Source organism: Dreissena polymorpha, chromosome 12 (assembly GCF_020536995.1).
Source record: "Dreissena polymorpha isolate Duluth1 chromosome 12, UMN_Dpol_1.0, whole genome shotgun sequence".
In the NCBI taxonomy this organism is placed as follows: Eukaryota; Metazoa; Mollusca; class Bivalvia; order Myida; family Dreissenidae; genus Dreissena; species Dreissena polymorpha.
In genome coordinates, this window is record NC_068366.1 from 23,770,346 (window position 1) to 23,791,121 (window position 20,776).

General features: G+C 34.3%; 2 protein-coding genes across 2 annotated transcripts; both read left to right on the forward strand.

Moving 5' to 3' along the window:
- On the forward strand, nucleotides 1–14,831 carry LOC127852441 (transient receptor potential cation channel subfamily M member-like 2). The gene is made up of 10 exons (XM_052386396.1): nucleotides 1–6; nucleotides 214–415; nucleotides 3,195–3,317; nucleotides 5,231–5,352; nucleotides 5,855–6,075; nucleotides 8,572–8,680; nucleotides 9,196–9,324; nucleotides 12,661–12,915; nucleotides 13,192–13,331; nucleotides 14,828–14,831. Exons 1-10 carry the CDS (start codon nucleotides 1–3, stop codon nucleotides 14,829–14,831), a joined length of 1,311 nt encoding a protein of 436 aa, XP_052242356.1.
- A 92-nt stretch (nucleotides 14,832–14,923) lies between these two features.
- LOC127852443 (transient receptor potential cation channel subfamily M member 2-like) lies at nucleotides 14,924–20,147 on the forward strand. Its single transcript, XM_052386397.1, has 5 exons — nucleotides 14,924–14,985; nucleotides 16,537–16,736; nucleotides 17,820–17,952; nucleotides 19,444–19,615; nucleotides 19,991–20,147. The coding sequence occupies exons 1-5, from the start codon at nucleotides 14,924–14,926 to the stop codon at nucleotides 20,072–20,074; spliced, it is 651 nt and encodes a 216-aa protein (XP_052242357.1). The 3' UTR covers nucleotides 20,075–20,147.
- The last annotated feature ends 629 nt before the right edge of the window (nucleotides 20,148–20,776 follow it).

Consider the following 20,776-nt stretch of genomic DNA (forward strand, 5'->3'; position numbering starts at 1 on the left):
ATGCAGGTATTGCTCGATAATGCCCCTAACTTTATATGTTTAAAATTCGACCTTGAAATATGATATCAAAAACACAATTGTGCTGCCACTTAGCAAACAAAACCTTACGACTGGTACTTAAAAATTCCCAATCGGGAAGAGAGCACGGTCTATTTTCAGGTCATTGTTTAGTAAGGGAATTACCATGCTCAACTGTTTAACTTTTATCTGCAGATGCGGCGATACATGGCAGCATATGTGGAGCTGACGGTGCGGGAGATGGTAGAGAATGAGTTCGGCTCTGACAATATCGCTGTTCACCTCGAGCGGATCAAGGAATGTTTGGAGAAGTGCGACCTTATGTCCGTGTTTGATCTTGATAGCGAGACAGGGATGAAGGAGATTGATGTGGTTATGCTTCAGGCTTTACTCAAAGGTTTGATTGAACGTTTTGTGGTGTAGAGTACGATTTCCTAGGAGGAGCAGTACTTTGTTTATTTAAATGATCTTGAGCACGCTCGACGAGTGTGGATCGGACCCGCTACCTCCGATTGGCAAGGCGAAAACCATATCAAATACACTATTACGGCCTATTACGGTCGTGGGCATTATTTCACGTCCAATCCCGACAAACAAAAAACTAAATTGTATAGTATATTTACCAGCCCAGGTAATAAGTATGTGGCTCTTCCAATAGAGATACTTATAATTACCTGTTATAGATAGTAATCGATAAGATGAAAACTATTTAATTATTTCTTATATATTTTATATTCCTGACCTATTGGCATCAATGTACATCTAATTTACGATAATCAAGACCAATGTTATTTTAAACTTGCAACGTTTTTCCATTAAGTGCTTGAGTTATTTAATATTTCACTTTTTATGACAGCCTATAAGAACCAGGTTATTGATCAGTTGCGGCTAGCCCTAGCATGGAACAGGAATTGATGTTGCAAAGAGTGATATCTTCACTGACGATAAACAATGGCCGGTAATGATGCCTTATTGAATGTTTTTGTATCCTGTGCTACGGGTGTATTTTAAGATGAGATCAATCAAGGGGTAGATTGTAACAAATTAGTTTTTTTATAAAGAATATGTCAGGCCAATACATTGAAATTTATTACGTCAATGCTTAAAAAGCAAGATGTATATATTCAAATTAACCACGTTATACCGGGGTTGTTAATTAAAGCCTGCTATATTAACTTAAGCAAACCAATGTTTTATTAATATTTAAATTAAAGTACGTTCCTAGACAGGTATTTTGGACGATGTCATGTTCTCGGCAATTCAGCTCAACCGTGTAGATTTCATAGAGCTATTTTAGACCATGGGGTCAGCTTACACGAATTTCTCACCAAAAAGCGTCTTCTTCAACTCTACAACAGGGTTTGTTAAAAAATATTTTCTCATATAATTATGTTTGTTGACTTAAAAAATACTTAGATTAAAAAACGTTTGTTATAAATACTGATTGTTTAACACATGCGTACAAGTACCCTAGCAGTGAATATTTACAGAAAAACTGAACTATTTTCCCCTTATATTGTGGAGTACACTTTTCATTATTGTTTTGTTGGTATCTTTGACATATTTACAAACAATTGTAATAACTATTTCTTTTAAGGTTTAATGGCCAATGTTTTAAATCTTTCCATTTCAGATACCAAACAATTGCTTGTTGCGATCACTACTTACAAAGATCAAGGTCAGAGAAGATCCTGTAAGTCATTCTTATCTCACATGATATTAAGTTTTATTTTTTGTGAGATTAAAATACTAATTTCTTCATAGTATAACAAGATAATTGCATGTTTGCGTCCATTTTTTAAAAACATATTCAAAATGCCGTACAAAACACAACAATGAATTAAAAACAATTACTCGGACGTTAATTCAGGCATATACAAATTTTCATCAGACTTGTTTTGTCAAGAATGATGAATTTAAGTAACCCAAACCTCGACATAATTGCATTAAATTTATTTTAGCAAAGAAAGAACTTTTCATTGCTTGATGTGGGCATGCTGATACAGAGCCTGATGGGGGACACGTTTCAACCCTACATACATGACTAAGCCAGAGTACGCAAACATCGACGTAGATCACTTACTTGACGACGACCGCACCAGCGGAAAACAACTGAGGACTGGCCTAAAAGATATCGCAATGGTCATGGTTAAATCCGGCAAGAGGCCTTGATGATATAGACGGAAGTAAGTTGCCGTTTGTACATCTAGGATGAGTTAATGTGGCACTGACGTTGTGTTTGCCCCACCTTTTGCCTTTGTTTGTCTGTCGATCCGCCCATCCGTCCATGTGTAACTCCTACAAGTATTGATGCTTAGGTGATTAAACTTTACAAACAAATTAACAGGCTGTCGAACTGGAGTATCTGGGTATTTTTTCCATGTTAGTTGAGGTTTTACACCAAAAGAAAATGTGGTTACGTACATAACATAAGGAAAAATGTTTAAAGAGTTTGTATGTTCCCGGATGTGGCACAAGGAATCGAGGTATTTACAGTTTGACTGTAGTTTGCGTACAGTTTCCGTACAGTTTATTAATTATATTGATGAAATATTATACAGAGCTGAAAATAATGTTACGGTTTCATTTGAATAATAAAACACAAAATTAACTAAATGCCTGTAATCCATATGTCATATTTTATAAGGGTCAGGTTAATGTATCTAAGGTATTGTTTCCATGTCTCCAGAATTATAAGTTTATCTTCAACATGATTTTTATTAGGAAAAACTAAGTATGTTAAAATGCTTAAAATGCTGCATACTTAGGTGAGTAAGTTCTTCATTGCATTGGTAAAAATTATTAAGCAGTTGATTAAAATATGCTCTGTAGACTGAATTAAACTACATTTGTTCCAACTTTGTATGCCAATCAACACAAACTAATGTTGTTTTCTTTAATAGCAATACACCTATGTATTAATGATTTAAATGAAGTATTGTTGTTAATCTTCCAACCTTTAACTAACTTTCTATACACATCTAAAATCATGGATCAATTGTACATTTCAGACATTTATTTCAATTATTGTTGTTTTAGAGTATATACTACATTTTGACGTCGCTTTGATTAATAAAATTGACGGAATATTGAACATTGATTATGTTTTTTGTCGCTATTTGGAGATATGATAATCTGAGATACTGATAAAAAATCCCATGATGTATTATTTCCAGAACTGAAGAAGCCTAATGAGAAACCACTTCCCGACTTTGAACAGCCCCTGCCAGGATCTGTTCATCTGGTCCATCCTAATGATACAACAGGATATGGCCAAGACATTCTGGGTCGAGGGCAAGGTAAAATATTATAGCCAAGTTAACACATTCACACTTAGGGGCACTATGAAGAATATTACATTATCATAATATTATAAGAATATTATGTTATATTATAAGAATATTAAAGGGTGGAGTGTCTACTCCATCCATTTGAAAGAACAAGACATAGCAATTCCATTCCGGGTCAAGGATACGTTAAAACGTCCACCGTTATAGACGCTATCAAGATTTTCTTATGATGTCATGTCCATTCTTAAGAGACAACAGGACATGGTCATTCCGGGTTATGGTTAGCTACTACATGCAGAGTTATGTGTACAATGAAGAGTTGATATTGTTTTCGAATGGTATTTTCCAATTTAATACAATATATGTTTTTGTATATTGTCCGTATTGTTCTTGGAACATGAAAACTTAAAAACTATCAAATATGTTTAGTTGATGTGAGGCCATGTCTTTGACGTTACCCCCCCCCCCCCCCCCGCCCCAATAATGGTGATTGATATAAAAGGTATCCATATCCCCCTCAATTAAATAATTATACCAGTTTGACTTTAGGTAAACTTCTCTGCATAGAATTGCCTTGGTTTCAAGCATAAATCCTAACGTTTTGAGAACTATAGTGACTACATGCGTAATTGACTTGTATTATGTAGGATGCCATAGCGACTGCTCTCGTTGGATACAACCTGTTGAAATGTTGCAGAAGAAGACGGACTCATACAGAGTTTGTCATCACCATTCAAGGCTGCATTGAGTAGGATTATTTGATAGTTTGTTTTGTTCGATTGATTGCATTACACTCTGTCTAATGCCGCTGTATTTAGCCTGATATCTTATTACATGACTTAAATTATAGATGATGCAAATGAGGATATAACAAGTCAGAACTTAGATAAAATATATAATAGTATTTTGTATATAACTCAACTCTTCACCGGCTTAGTCTGACTTTACACACCCAAACGTCATTGTCGTCGGCGTTCGCATAATCCTCTGGTTAATGTAAAATGCACTTAATGTAAACTAAATAATGTCTCTAATTTTTATGTTTGGTACGTAGACATTAAGCGTGTAAATGCAACAACTCCTATCTCAACCTGACAGGCATACCCAGCATGGGGTTGCATTAAGGGCCAGCTGGGTCAAGGTCAATGTCCTTGTTACTGAAAAAGATATAATGTCTGCGCTTTATAACTTAAGAATGGAGATATTGTGCTGAAATGTGTGACAGGGATTTCAATCAATGTCCGTCCGGTCAAGTCTATTGTAACTTAAATACTTACAGTATTTCCGCTCAATCAATTATTGTACATGCATATATAGGGTGAGATTGCATTTGTGCCAGTTGGATTAAGGTAATTGTTACTTAACATATTTACAAAAAAAACAACAGGTTTCCGCTTAATAGATTTTGAACGGGGGCGTTTTAATATAAAAAAAAGAGTAAATTTATTAGTAAATGATGGAAAATCTTATTTCTTTGCATGTTGACATTTTTTGTCTCAATAAAAACAGTTTTAGTTGTCAGGTTACTAGATAACTACTACAAATATTCAACGTAAATGTGTCTCTGTGGTCATTATATCATCTGACTGACATAACATGTAAACAATACTATCAAAAGTGTAGAATAGTCGAGCGCAGTGTGTTGGGACAGCTCTTGTTTGAAGTTATGTAGGTCTAACAATTTATAAATTAGTACAGGGTTATAGAAGATTATTATCTAACAATGTAATGAATTTGTTTTTTGTGAAGCTGAATATTTAATTAATTTATATCTGAAATATGAAATCATTAGTATACACATAATTGTTTCAATGGTTGCTAACTGTAGATTGTAACAAAATTGGTATGTTCCCATGGTGATTATTACTTAAGCGAATGGTCTGAATTGGCGGTTGGGGTCCTAAGCGAGTGTTATACGACAGACGAACGCAACGCAGCAGGATCTTCTCATGCGGGGAACTGTCTAACTGGGGGCAACATGACATGCATGATGATTGCCGTGAAGGCTGTTAACAAGGAAGTTCATCTCACAGACCGCATGTCAGTCGGTCTTGAACAGTATCTGGCATGGCAAACTGGCTCAGGAGAACAGCGTGTTAAGGGTAGGGTTTACACAATAAAACTTCAATTGAACAATTTGCATTACACTAGTAAATACAAATTTAACTTTTATTTCGTACTTTACTCAGACTACAAGATAATTTTACTTCTATTCAATAGTGGATTATAAAAGTTTAGTGTTGAGTTTAACTTTTGCTTTGCTTAGACTGAGAAAACCACAATGTATTTTCAATCGAAACAATCCGCAATAAAAGACAGATCCGGCCATCAAAAGATTTTCACTCTTCTAAGTTATTCTTAAAGTTTTATAATGTATGTATTTTAATTCATCTAAAATTACAACATAATATCAGACTTTTTTTTAAATCTACAACAAAACACGCATGCTCTTTTGTGTAAAATATTAAAGCTACTGAAACACATGATATATACAAGCGATATTTGGCTTATATTACAAGAGAAGGAATATTACAAATATTTTCCAGCTTTTCGTCTGCATGTGTTTCCCCTTCTTGATTGTGCCCCTGCTCAAGTTCAACCTGCGCATGGACCCCTCTTCCAGCTGCTACCATCCACAAGCCATGGCATCAGGGTCCCAGCCCCGGAAAGTGTGCTCTAGGCACCAGCCCTTCACAGAGCAAACCCAACCCGCCTTTAAGCCAGAAGTCGAAGCCAAGCTGTACAAAATGGAGAACCGCTTTTCGAAGTAAGTTTATTCCCGATGTTGAGGATTTTGTATTATGAATTCGATCTAACATGACATTGATAGCATGCTAATTTAGGGATTAGCTTAAGCAAATAACCTAAACACCCTCTGCCTAACTGTTTTGTCCAGGTTGATATTCCAAGGATTTAAAGTAAACTTATTGGATAACATGTGGCTTTATTTATCACTGAAAAAAAACAACATATTGTTGAGCTCCATACTTTTCTGATAAGTTATTTAAGAAATAATATTTTTCTATCATGGTTTGTTGTCGAATAACCCACAGTAAGGAGTATAGATGCGTAGGAATTAAATCACGAGTGCGAAGCCATCATATAAAAATATTATTTCGATTCTAACACGATTCTGATTGATTTGGTTCAAGCTTTAGGACGTGAACTATATTTTTCACTACTCCGCCCTTCTAAGTACAAAGTTCACTACTTAATGACGTCATTGACTTGTACAAAATATGACGTCGTTTTCATTCATAAATATTTTGCAAATGACGTCACTTTCATTGAAAACAACAATCGTAGAAACTTAATGACGTCACGTTTATTGATGCTACTGAAAAGCTGATATGCTATAAATGTTTTCTGAATTACGCTTCCTAACCAATAACATTCTTTGTAAGTGTGGTTATGCCACTTATCACCAAATATACAATTTGTTGTTTCATTACATTTATATACATGCTGCATTTATTACATTTCTTTTAGGGCGGGTTTTAGCACGTGCATTTTACTGCAATATTTTCTTTATTTATTCGGAACTTTTTTCGAAACATTAAGCTCCGCCCATAAGTTATTGAAGATTCTAACACGGCACGTGACTTGTTTTCTATAGACAAAGAAGGAAATCAAGCGTGGGTTATTCTGCAATAACTTATGGGCGGAGCTTATACACTGAAAGCACGCGCTGTAGCTAAACAAAACATGCCGATACATTTTCCACCAGCGTAATAATCCGGTATTTTATGAATGAAAGTCACGTGACAAAATACTACGCTATGAACAGAAATGCGTAAACTTGACCCAATTTCCCACGGTGTTCGTCTGCTGCTTCGATACTGAAATGGCTGAAGTTCGAATCGGAGTGTTTTCTTGTAGATTCAACACTCTTGCGTTAATTTAAAGTGTACAATGAAAACATGTTAGTTTACGCAAGTTGTTGTTGTTCTTAGTTAACCAAACGTGAGAAATGAAATGGGTTTTTTCCATCCAGTTTGGCTGTTATTGAGGCCGGAGATCTGATCGACAGAACAGCCGAAAGCTATTTTTATGGGCGGAGCTTCACATAAAATAGTATGCAAGAAAAATAAGATACATTCTATAAATCTTTAGTAAAAATCGTGTTAGAATCGAAATAATTCGTGTACGTTATAGTTTGTTGTCGAATAACCCACGGCCGGAAGTTTAGATGCGTGGTTTCAAATCACTCGTGCTTCGCACTCGTGATTTAATCCCTACGCATCTAAACTTCCGGCCGTGGGTTATTCGACAACAAACTATAACGTACACGAATTATTTCTTAAATATCCCACACTTGATTTCCGTCTTTGTCTATAGAAAACAAGTCGCGTGCCGTGTTAGAATTAAGTATATAATGGTTCCAAAGAAACTGTACATTTTCTTATACAGTTGCATGGTTATAAGCAACCCGCATGCAAATTTGTGTGAATGTTGACAGTTGAGGTTAATAGACCAATGTCATTGTTGCTTGTCACATTAATTTCGTTCTGTTTGATATCTTGAGAATACCTTTGATCTACGTTCATGAAAATTGGTATTTATGTTACTTGAGTGAAAAGTTAGACGCCTATGTTTTTTGCAGGTCACACTGTCAAAGGTTCATTTCATTGTGTTTGTGGAAGAAATATTTAATAAAACATTAATTATTCTTTAGATAGTATAGTTTAATATGCGAACGTATGAATAAATCTCATGTTATGTACAATTTAAGAGCTAACAAAGTTTTCAATTCTCGTGCTTACTGGCAAAAATAAAATTTATTATCTAAACAATGTACATCTTTGTGGAATCTATATATAATTACTTATGTTAAAGGGGCCGTCCAACAGATTTTGGCCATGTATTGAAGCTTGTCATTAAATGCTTTAAATGCTTTATATTGAGACATTTAAACATTTGAACTAAAAATCTCCAGTAAAAAACAAGAATACAATTTAAAAAACAGGAAAAAAATTAACCCTCAACAGGGCTCGAACCACTGACCCCTTGATTCCTGGAGTCCTGGAGTCCTGGAGTAGAAAGCCTTCCGCCTAGACCACTCGACCATCCACGCTCATATTCAGAGCGGATGTATTGTTTAGCTATATAAGCAATCCTCGTAGTTTCCCAAAATATCACACGGCCCCTTTAAGAAATTGTAAATTATTATTTAAAAAAGATAGTATATGATAACAATGGCACTTTATTCAAGAAAAAGACAAATGTGTATACCTTTTAGTATACGTATATATAACTTTTTCAGAACGTCTGATTATTCTGAGGTACAGAAGCCTAATGAACTGCATATCACACCAGGACAAAAGCTGTATTACTTTTTCACTGCTCCAGTGATCATCTTCATGTATAATGTGGTACAAAGCCTGATTTTTTGTGTAGTTACTGTAGGAATGCTTTTCCTTAATTTGAGTATTTTTCCTTGGAATATTTCAAGAGTTAAAAATCTTTAGTCGTCTTAGGAATGCATTTGCTTAATTAGGCATTTTTATAATTTAAGAGTTACTTTTGCTTTTCATGGTATCGGTATATATCTAAATTCTTAGTATCTATTCTGTGCAATTTAAAATTAGTCAATGTAGAAGTTAAGTTTTGCATGTGGTGTCAGCCTCGTGACCAGGATAATGCGGGTTTGATTGGTACTTGGATTGAATTCTAAAGATATTTCCAAAGAAAAAAGCACGGATACTTCCCTGAAAATCGGTTCGGGAGAGTTTCTATAATGCCAAGGTTTTCGATGCAATTTAGCTAAAGTTAATAGGTTTAAACTATTTTCTTGCCCTGCTGGATTGCATTTATTCATAACATTCAGTTAATGTTAAATAGTGTGATGACAAGTATTTTAACATTTTTACACAGCACAATTTTTCAGCTTTCCTACTTTGGCTTCCTGAGTCTGTACACGTATGTTCTGATATTCAACTTCGCGCCAACGGTGTCCGTTCTGGAATTGGTGCTTATGGTGTGGGTGTTCACGATATTATCGGAGGAAGTGCGACAGGTTTGTGTTGATGTCTATAAGACCAGTTTGCTTAATATTAAAATAAAATCCTCGAATTATTGTTATATGGTTGGGAAATTGTATGGTAAATTGTCATGGCAAATAATACCGTAATGCTTTATAATTGTTGTGGCGTTTATTGTGACTGCACATTTTAAAATGTGCAGTGTAACAATCGTAAACGTAAAGGTATTTACGTCCATTTCAAATATAATTAAGATATTTTATACTGTTCACATAGTTTTCATCTTCAATAAGTTTGTAATTATATTAAATGATCTAATAAGACATGAAGGAGTATTGATTAGCAAATAAGTAAATAATGGTGTACATGATTGATAAGTTTTATACTAAATTATACAAACAGGTCTATGTCTGCGTGTATGCTTGACTAGAATTTCAAATGATTTTGCTAAATAGAGCTAAATAATGTGTTCATGATTTTATAATTTACCAGTTTTAATGCTTAACAGAAAGGAATGTTAGTTCATTGCTATACTAAACTTATGTGTTTGGTGCGAGTATGATAACATTCTTCTGTATGCTGGCACCGTATTAGGGCTATCAAAACATATGAAAGGCATGCCGAAATTAGTTTCATGTAACCAATGTACAAATGAAGTTTAATCACGTGCAAACAGTATATTTGGAAATGAGTGCCATGCGTGTTTCCTAATCAAACATGCTAAAGACTAGAATATATACCAGTTTTCTGTAGAAGCGACAAGCAATATATTTATATTAAAACGTTTTTACTTATACATTTAATCGTATAAATCATTGTCAAGAATTGTTGTGTTTAATACTGTTTACTCTTCTTATATTTTACAAAGTACCCATGTACTCATGTGTGTGCATATGCACAGCATCTAATCGCTCACATGTGTATGATGGTATACCAAATAGATCCATACTTACTAAACTAAGATAAAGCAGACAATTTTAATTACAGCTCTGTAACAAGTTCAATATCATGTGTCATCTTATCTTCTGTAAATGGTATATACACATGATCAACAAAAAGTATTAACAATTTTCACTTAATTTCTAATTGTCGGTATTTAAAAATTATCTGATACAAACATATGTTATCGTTACATATTTTGTTTATGTATTGTACATTTAACCTGACTGAGTAGAAATATTGATTTAGTCCTTTTCAAGTGTTGTAGTTTGAATAGTATATGTTAAGATGTAATCATCTTTATTCGTTAATATATATAGCATTGGTCATTATGGTAAAACACTTTTCCTTGTTTAGTTGTGTAATGTAATAGTGCCTTTGATTCGCTATTTAATTATACTATTAATATACGACAGCCCAGTACACGTAGATGTGTGGGGGAAAAACTTGATTTACTGTGTCCATCCAGTGTCTTTTTTCGTCAAAATGTTGGCTTAATTCCCATTTTGAAAGATTTTAATTCTTCCAAAATGACTGTCTAAATTAAAGATTGAAAGTTTTTTTATCTCGCTTGAGCACAGCGTGCTCACATTTGTTGTGCTCACATTGAGCTTTTGTGATAACCTGTTGTCCGTCGTTCGCCATGCGTCGTCCGTTGCAAGTATATTATGACCTGTGGTACTCAAGAAGCAACACGCGTTGCACAATCATCATGTAACATGCTCGGAACATCGCGATGATTTCTCGGCTGGGTTCTAAAATGATTCCGATCTGGTGGAAAACATAGTTAACAGGAGGGGGGGGGGGGGCAAATGTAGTGAAAACTTGTGGGCAACCTTGTGAACACTCATTGTTAGGTAATATGTATTGCCCATTCATCGTTTAACTTGCTAAGAATATTTGACCTGTTGAAGTATGGACTGAGTTCCAAACTTAGTCACATGGGGTTCAACTCCTGGTCACTGGCTCAAATTAAGGAAAGCTTGTCAACACTCTTGTCACATTTATTTCCCTATTTACATGAAATTTGGTCAGAGTATTTGTCCCAAATGATATCTCAAACAAGTTTGAAACTGGGTCACAAGGGATGAAAACTCGGTCAATAGATACAAAATAAAAAGCCTGTGAACATTAAAGAGGCCATATTTATTACGAAATATTTATTAAACTTTGCATAACATTTCCCCCATAATAATATCTCGGTAGATTTTGAAACTGGTCGACTTGTATGCCACATTAATGCAAAACTCAGAGGCCGCCTTTATTGACCAATCTTCATGAACAGATGAACAGTTTTCCCATGGATGTATCGGCTGAGTTTGAAACTGGTTCAAGAGCGGTTATACATAAGGTCACTAGGTCAAATTAGCAAACACGCTTGTGGGACAATTTATTGTGAAATCTTCACGAAACATGGTAAGAAAATGTTTCTAAATGATATAATAACCCGCTTCATAAATGAGTCACATGGTCTAAAAACCTAGGTTACTAATTTGATTTGAACAAAAAGTTTTCAAACATTCACGAATCCACATTTTTGCTCAATATACAGAAAGCTCTGTTTGAACATTTGTACAAAGTATTTCTCCTCCGATTGAACTCGGATTCCAATCCATTGAAAAAATGGCTGTCTTAAACCGGGCCGGTTTTCCTTATGTTGCTTAGGTAAAACCATTTAAACTCTCTAAAATCCCATGTGAAACCTATTCATTATAAAATTTGCTAAGATTATAAAAACATAAATGTGTTTTTATGATATCTATGAAATAACAGTAGTTTGTTAAAAAAAAAATCCTGTCGTCATGTTTTGGGACAGTTTTATTGTGAAACCTGTTGCAAACGAAGTTATCGGGGTTTAAGGTGAGCTCATAAGCCCGTTTACTTAAAAAAAGAAATGTTCGGTGCTTCTCCGTTTCACCCTTGTGAATTTATTTTTAGCAGTTATAATGTTTAAAACTCGTTTATTCCCAATTTAGTAAAAGCCCATAAATTCACATGGATACAATATATATGTGCAATATGTATGTTAAATTCATTTTAGTTTTTTTACAAAAATTGGTCGTGCATAGATTTAACTAAATTTATTACCGCACTCTATAAGTGTTTCGTGCAAACTGTCAAAAATCATCCCAGTCTCTTAAGAACAATAATTGGAATTGTTTATAAAGTGTTTTTTAACCACTTTTGTCTTCAACAACACAAGTATTAACGAAAATGGATAACCATCTAATTTAAAAGTGATATTTAATTATCTAACATCACTGATAAAATTTTAAAATGTCATGTATACAACAATCTTAATTTACAGTGACAAAACTATCTTTATAAGCATGTGCTAGCTATTAATATATGTTAAAACATAAATATATATGACTATTTTGTTTCAAATGTAATGCATATGTAAGGGATTTGTTTCTGTCGTCATTATTCAGGTGGTCACCAGGTCCTCTACCACTCTTGTTTCCAAACTGAAAAGCTACGTCACCGACAGCTGGAACATCGTTGACATTATTACAATTATTCTGTTTATAATTGGGATGATCATGCGTTTCTTGCCGTACAAGGACACGTTCGAAGCTGCACGCGTGGTCCTTGCCTTGAATTTTGTCTCGTTTTGCATGCGTCTGCTGCACATTTTCTCTGTGCACAAACAGCTGGGGCCCAAACTGGTCATGATTGGAAAAATGGTACATATTGTAGTTAATATAATGCTAAAAACTGATTTTCTTATGCCTCACATAAGTATCTAATTGAAAACATTCAGCTGTCGATAAAAAATCTTCATGAAATAAAGTACTTTTTAGTGAATAATAATTTTAAAAATGTTATAATAACTATAATTATAAAAAATCTTTAGAACTTAACATCGTATAAAATACAAAGTATGGCTTATTTAGAGAAACGTTTTAAGATAATTGAAAAAAAAAAAATTTATAAGTAGACACATATTTTCTTAACGCAAGGTACAAGACATGATGTTCTTCCTCGTAATACTGATGATATTTGTTGTGTCGTACGGAATCGCTTCGCACTCAATCCTGTACCCAAACTCCCCTCTGGCCTGGAGCACGGTCTTGCAAGTCATCAAAAGTCCTACTGGAACGTATACGAGGAGTTGTTTTTGGATGAAATTGAAGGTGAGTATAAGGCAGGTTGATACACTTGCAGCAGGTTTTTTTAAAGTATCAAAAACTGTCGGAAAACTAGATGCAAATGATGACTCCAGTATATTAAATACAATGGGAAATGAAAATTGCCATCTGAAGCGCCTTTACATATTATCGTGAAACGTGGTATACACTTTAAAGGAAGTAAAGGTTTTCGCAACATTTTATATAAAACACGGAAACCACTTTATACAAAAAATGTAACACTTAAATATACGTGACTAACGGAAATGTGATTCGATAATGGTTGTTTCTCTTGGAAATTACACCCCTTTATACGTAATCACGTTAAATTACAACCTCCGGAGACTTATTTCCCAGCCATTATTTTGAATTATTTTACTATTAATCATATAAATTACTTAATTACATAACGTCTTATTACAACTTTAAATATATTAAAATATTTCTTTACAATTATATTTAATAATAAAGACAATTTATGAACCATATGAATTATTGCGGTTGATTGTTAACAATGGTATGAAAAATAAATAAACACACAAAGGAAACTGACTTGCTCTTCTTGTACCGTTGCTTTATTGATAATAAAACGTGTTTTCATACAAATTATTTGCTATCCGACTGAAGTTAAGGATCATCCAAAGTCTCAAACCACAGGATCTTATCAACACGGATTTAAAACAATACCGTTCTGGATGCAATTTGGTTATGCAGATAAAGATTTGGATCTGTGTGTGGTGCATAGGTAGAAATACAAATATTGATTGGAATAAAGTAAAGAAAGCCCTTGATATTTTAAAGCAAAACATTGTATAAATCACAATTTCAGAACAGATGTAAAGCAGTGTACATTTGTGCACTGAACAATAGCAGTCTCTGAATAGATTTTCAGTAACATGAGTACTTTTCAAAGTGCGTATCATAATACACTTTGGATTTTGCAACAAGGAAAAACAAAGTTGTCATGCTAATATATCCAAATTGAGAAATATATAATTAGTCAATGAAGTTAATCTATATTGTACTTTTCAGCAGCTTTTACATATGAGACGTAACATTTGCGTATGAGAGAATACAATGGTTTTTTTCCTAATGCGATATATTTCGTGATGTTAATACATGTTTTATTGTATAACACTGACACTTTATTTAGATTCCTCAGCAATTGGGTATGTGCGAAGAACTGCTTCTTTAGTCGTGTTCATTTAGTGGAAACTTGTAGTGGTCTCAATATATTACTTTATTAATAATACATAATAATAAAAATATTCAATAAAAAGCCTTTATAACTTCGTTGTTACGACATTAGCTTATGTAATGTATCAAAATTATACATACATTATTACTGCGTTTATATTTATTTGTAGACATTTGGTGTGTAAGTATATATATATATTAATACTCTTTAAAATCAGGGGATGCGAGCGAAGCTTATACTGTAAAATCCCTCCTCATTTATTCACCGCAGGTAACACGAAATGCACGTTTGATGAGATACTGTGGGGTAACGGTACCTACCCACGCTGCCCCAGTAACGTTGGCCGGGTAATCGTTCCGATTCCTAATGGGTGTCTACGTGTTGTTGGCCAACGTTTTACTTCTCAATCTTCTCATTGCCATGTTCAGGTGCAAACACTGGTTCATGCTTATCTGTGTGTTTTTATCTCGATGTATAATGCTCATTGATTTTAATTGAATATTGTCAAATTTAGTTTTTGGAGCTGCTAATTTCAATGAATTTCTCTTCTCAAACAGGGAAGAGAAGAGAATACACGATATGTTTGTTTCTTTCGCATGATAATCTACGACTGTGTTATAATGTATACATAGAATGTAAGATTTACCCCGTAATTAATTTGGTGTAAAACTTATGCATTGATACTGTATGATTTTGCAACAAACTATGACATACATTTTGATGATGGTTGAAAAACATTAATTGTGCATGTTTTGACATTACATCATTAAAAATATGGACACTGCAATTGATTTTAAAATAATATACATAACATACATGTACAGTGCACATGAATTGTTCCTACAAGTATAAATATAATTTATTGCGCATTACTATATGTAGGCCGAGATTGAAAAATCAGCCATGTTTGTCAACAATCAAAGTCACGTGATCAAATTATATTTAGCAAGACATTGTTATCACTCTTAAGATAACAGTTATGATTCAATCTTTGTACAACTGTGTCAGAATGTTTCTCGTGAAAAGATCTAGGCAATATTGGAATGTCTGTAACGTGCGTCCAAATTGGTCACCAGGTCAAATGATATAAAAACTTTGTTAATAATGTACAGCATCCCAAAACTAGACTGCCAAGTCAATATCTTAGAAAACCTTTGTGTTCATTCTACAAGCCACAAATAGGACTTTATATCGATGAATCTTGGTCGGAATGTTTATCTGACAATATCAAGGCCATATTTAAATCCCAGTTACAAATTTTAACCATATCAAATCATTTAAAAATTGATATCACTTTAGAGGCCACACTTTATTACTCAACCTTGATGAAATTGTATCAAAATTCTTTTCCTTGACAATATCTTGGCCGATTTTGAATCTGGGTAATGAGCATCAAAAGACGAGTCTACCAGGTCACAATCTTAGAAAACTTTGCAACCACTCTAAAGACTGTATGTATGATTCGATCTCGATAACACTTGGTCAAAATACTTATCGTGACGCTATCTAATCCAAGTTTCATTCTGGTTAATGTGCGTTCCAAACTAGGTCACTAGGTAAAATCTGAGGTAAACATTGATTTCATTCTTGAAGCCACATTAATAACTCAATCCTGATTAAACTGGGTGGGTCGCGATGTTAATAGTTAAGGCATTTTATCATTTAACTTCAGTCAAATCTGTCAAATAAAAGATTTTGCTTTTGACTTAAGTTGTATTCCTTCTCTGTTTTAAACACACATGTATTTGATATGCATTTAAAAATACGTGCATGTGTGTCAATGAAATGTACTTGATAGTTTTATAGATTGATCTTATATTTTCATTTAAGTCTTATTTAAACAATGTGTATGTGAGATATGCGAATGTGGCAGTAAAGTGCTTTGGTAATTATTTTTAGCTGATAAACATATTGGGGCAATAGACTCATGCTCTTTATATTTTCGCTGCACTGAATATCACTGTGTTGTATACTTGCAGCTATACTTTCACCAAAGTTCAGGACAACACAGACAAGCACTGGTGTTTTCAGCGTTATTCCTTAATCTACGAGTACTATGAACGGCCCGTGCTGTGTCCACCGCTGATTATGTTAACCCAGTTATACCTGCTTGTTCGGTATATTGTTACATCGCTGTGTGGCTCGAGATTAAAACACCAGGACTCAAGCAATGACTTTAGTAAGTATAACTCAAATAATCTATGAATGAACACACATTGTTGTTTGCTGTATTTAATTGAATGAGCTGTTTTTGGATTATTGACGCAAAGCGGCAATAATACACAGTAGCCAATCTTCAGCCTAATTTGCATATTACTGCAAACTTCGGAGCACTTCTGTCTACGCCGCAGAACTAACTCTCTGTTAACGCAACGCAATTTGATTGGGTGTTGTGAAAATGTTAGTACATGCGCATTGCTAGTATTCTCTATATAACGATAAAAGCCGTTACCGAGAAAAAGTATCCGAATGTACAATACTCGATTCACACAGGCGATATTTTAGATTGTATGTTTCCCTTTAACTCTTTCCTATTGAAGCTGGTCCGAGACTAGTAACACACTAAACATCGCAGTGGCGAAGACAGGGTTCAGAAACTTGAATGTTTTTCTAAATGAACTTAGTTTCCTTTTGAATCAGGGCCACGTTGTGAGATTTCATGTCAATAATCCACCAGTACTTTCAGTGCTTTGATTAAATATCTGTTCTTTCTTTGACGATGTTGTTGCTAAACATAATAACACAAGTATTGCAAAGTTTTTTAATTGTGTGGACAGATTTTCTATAACAAATAAATTGTATTGTTGTAAGCTGTTACAGTATTACTTTAATACATGACCCGAAAGTTCCTATAATGTAATACATTTTATGCCATTATTGTATTTCTTTAATATAAATCATGTTGTCATATAGAAGTTTTATTCTTTTGTATAATTGTTAGTGCTTTGATCATGTATGCTAATTTAAGAGAACAATATTTCAATTCTTATAATAGGTGTTGTTGTTTTGAGATTAAGTGTACTGTAACATTATATATTTGATTGAACTATTAAAGAAACAATTACATATCATCTAAGCTTTGAATTAAGTATATTTTTCATGACACTCTTTGCCATATTTTTTATAATTAATACTAAACTAGTAGAAGAAAACACACACGCTAATTATACTTAAAACAGTATGAACAAGAAATAAAAATAATCAAGCGAATATGTTTGTTAAAGGATTTATTAAATTTGTATTCAATGTATATAATCATTAGTTTCAGGACGAAAATTAAAACATGACCGCGAGCTGGTTCAATGGGAAGATGTAATAGCTGACGCCTACCACCAGAAAAAAGAACAGAAAAAAATCCAGAGTATGGAATTCAAAGTCATGTCTTCAAATGACATGTAAGAAGTGAAAGTTTTACTTGTTTTGTCGATTGTAGGACATAAGCCCCCCAGGACAAACCCCCCCAATGAAAAAATGAACATTTGGACAATTGCCCCCCAGTAGAAATGACGGTTAGGATATAAGCCCCCCAGTGCTTATTTTGCATCTGGATATTTGCCCCCCAATGCTTATTTTAGAAGTGGACATTAGCCCCCCAGTGCTAATATCATATGTTGTTTCCATTAGACTAGTATATCTCTGTATTTGGATTCAGTATTATTTCATATCTCCTAAATATATATTCATAGAAACTTGGATCATTATAATTCGATATAAAAAAGGTCCAGAAACTCACTTCAATTGCCTAATCTTAGGTAAAACAAACATCTTAAAGAATTTGAATTGTTTTTTAATTAATCAATCAAAAGGATTATCAGCTTGTTAAAGGTGTGACATGTGGCTTTGAAAATATACTTGTTAATGAAAATTAAAGGATTCTGTATTTAATCAATAAAAAGGATTAAAAGGTGGTGATAATTGGACATGATTATCTGCTCAATCGAGTAATGTCATTTAGAATTAGGCACTGGGGGGGCAAATGTCCACGTCTAAAATAAGCACTGGGGGGCAAATGTCCAGATGCAAAATAAGCACTGGGGGGCTTATATTCTATCTGTCATTTCTACTGGGGGGCAATTGTCCAAATGTTCATTTTTTCATTGGGGGGGGTTTGTCCTGGGGGGCTTATGTCTGGATCCCGTTTTGTCAGTGAATTAAAGACACTATGATTGGAATGATACAACATTGAATGCAATCATTGCCATTTTGTCAATATATATATAAATAAATAAATAAATATTTGGCCAACAACACGTAGACACCCATTAGGATCGGAACGATGATTCGGCCAACGTAACTGGGGCAGCGTGGGTAGGTACCGTTACCCCACAGTATCTCATCAAACGTGCATTTCGGGTCACCTGCGGTGAATAAATGAGGAGGGATTTTACAGTATAAGCTTCGCTCGCATCCCACATAAATATTTAACAATTGTGAGAAAATATGTGATTTTTTTTAAACTTAAATTTGTGATCAAAAATATTAAAATGACCCTTAGAAATGGTCCTAGATCATATCCAGTTTTTTTCGACTTTGGGAAAAATACATTGACAATGACGAACACACACAAACCGTATTGTACACGAGATATTAACCTTTCTTATCACTTCTTCGCCATCGCCGCTACTCTTCGAGTCTAGAAGCCATGATAAAACGGGGGTCTTATGTAGAGCCTCCACTCGGTCCGTAAGCTTCTGCAGACTTAAGGGCTGGTCATATATTTTCCTTCAGGGTTTCGGGGTCAATGCATTTCTAGAAGATTGGTCCAGCCGATTGGTCCGCTTACCCACAGGGCCACTAAAGAAACGGAACGATGAGAAATCTCTTGTATATGTGGTTGATTGTTTTATTATTCACTATTTGCTCAATCTGTCCTTTAAACTTTTCAGGCTGAAGGCTCTTATGAATCGCATAGATGACCTTCAACAGCAGCAGCGCAAATCCGAGCAGTTTTTGTGTGACATCGAGTCAAGCGATCATGTGACACCATTGTCGCCTACCAACGTCAAAGCCAAACTGTCACCAGATCTCGACAGTCGACTGGCAAGTCTTGAACAACAGGTGTGTCTGGTGTGCCAAAGGCTCGCTTTCTAAAAAAATTCCTGAACTCGTTTAATAAAATATGGTATGATATGACAACTTGTGCCTGATCCTATATTTATAATTGTCATTTGGCTATTAATTAAGGGTTCCGATATATGTGTATAATGGTCATTTTGTAAATAAAGAATTGTTCCATGTTTTTTTAAAATACAGTGGTGTAATGACCTAGAAGCTTAATAACCATAATAGAGCTATAACCAGTATGGCAATATACTGTCTTATTTCTAAATAATTAACATTTGTGCTGATAATTAAGGGTTGTAATGGCTTTATCAAGGGCGCTGCTACATGTATTGTAGTTTGCAATGAATTAGCCCCTGCTATGGTTTGTAGATACAATGGATTGTAAAGACCCTGAAGTGGAGCAGCCTCGTTGACGGTCACCTTCCTGCCTCTCCGACTGAACAACGTGTATGAACGGAAACGACTCGTGATCGCAGATATGACTTAACGGACCGAATATGAAAAAATAAAAGCTCGTCTGATGTTTTCCTATAGTTATATGATATGCAATCATTCTTTGAATAAACATACACTTTATATCGCCCCATAGGTGCAAAAGGTACCACGTGTGAAATAAGAAGGCACATGGCACCTGTTTGCACCATTCGGGCGATATATCATTGAAAAAAATAAGTCATTGTCTTGACATAATCAGTTTGCAATTTTATATCCACGAATATTACTTACCTGCATGAAGACAGCTTTTAGTCTACACACCACCACTTTCGAAAGTAAAATCAATACCAAAAATACACAAGCAAAACTATTGTGAATGTTTATACTATTTATTAATAAATTATATGGTATAAGTTTCCCGACAAGTTCTTATTGTATTGCGCTTTATATGCGCAATAAAAAATTGATGTGTAACCTTAAATATCCCTGATATATGCAAGTAGATTACAAAGTTTGATCCTTTCAGTGAAACAAACTACAGACCAGTTAGCATCCTGCCCACAATGTCAAAGATATATGAAAAAATTAGCAACCAACTCACTGAACATTTTAATAATGTTTTCCATCCTTACCTATCAGCATTCAGGTCATCTTATGGATGTCAATCAACTTTATTAAAACTAGTAGAAGATTGGAAACAAGCCCTAGATGAAAACAATT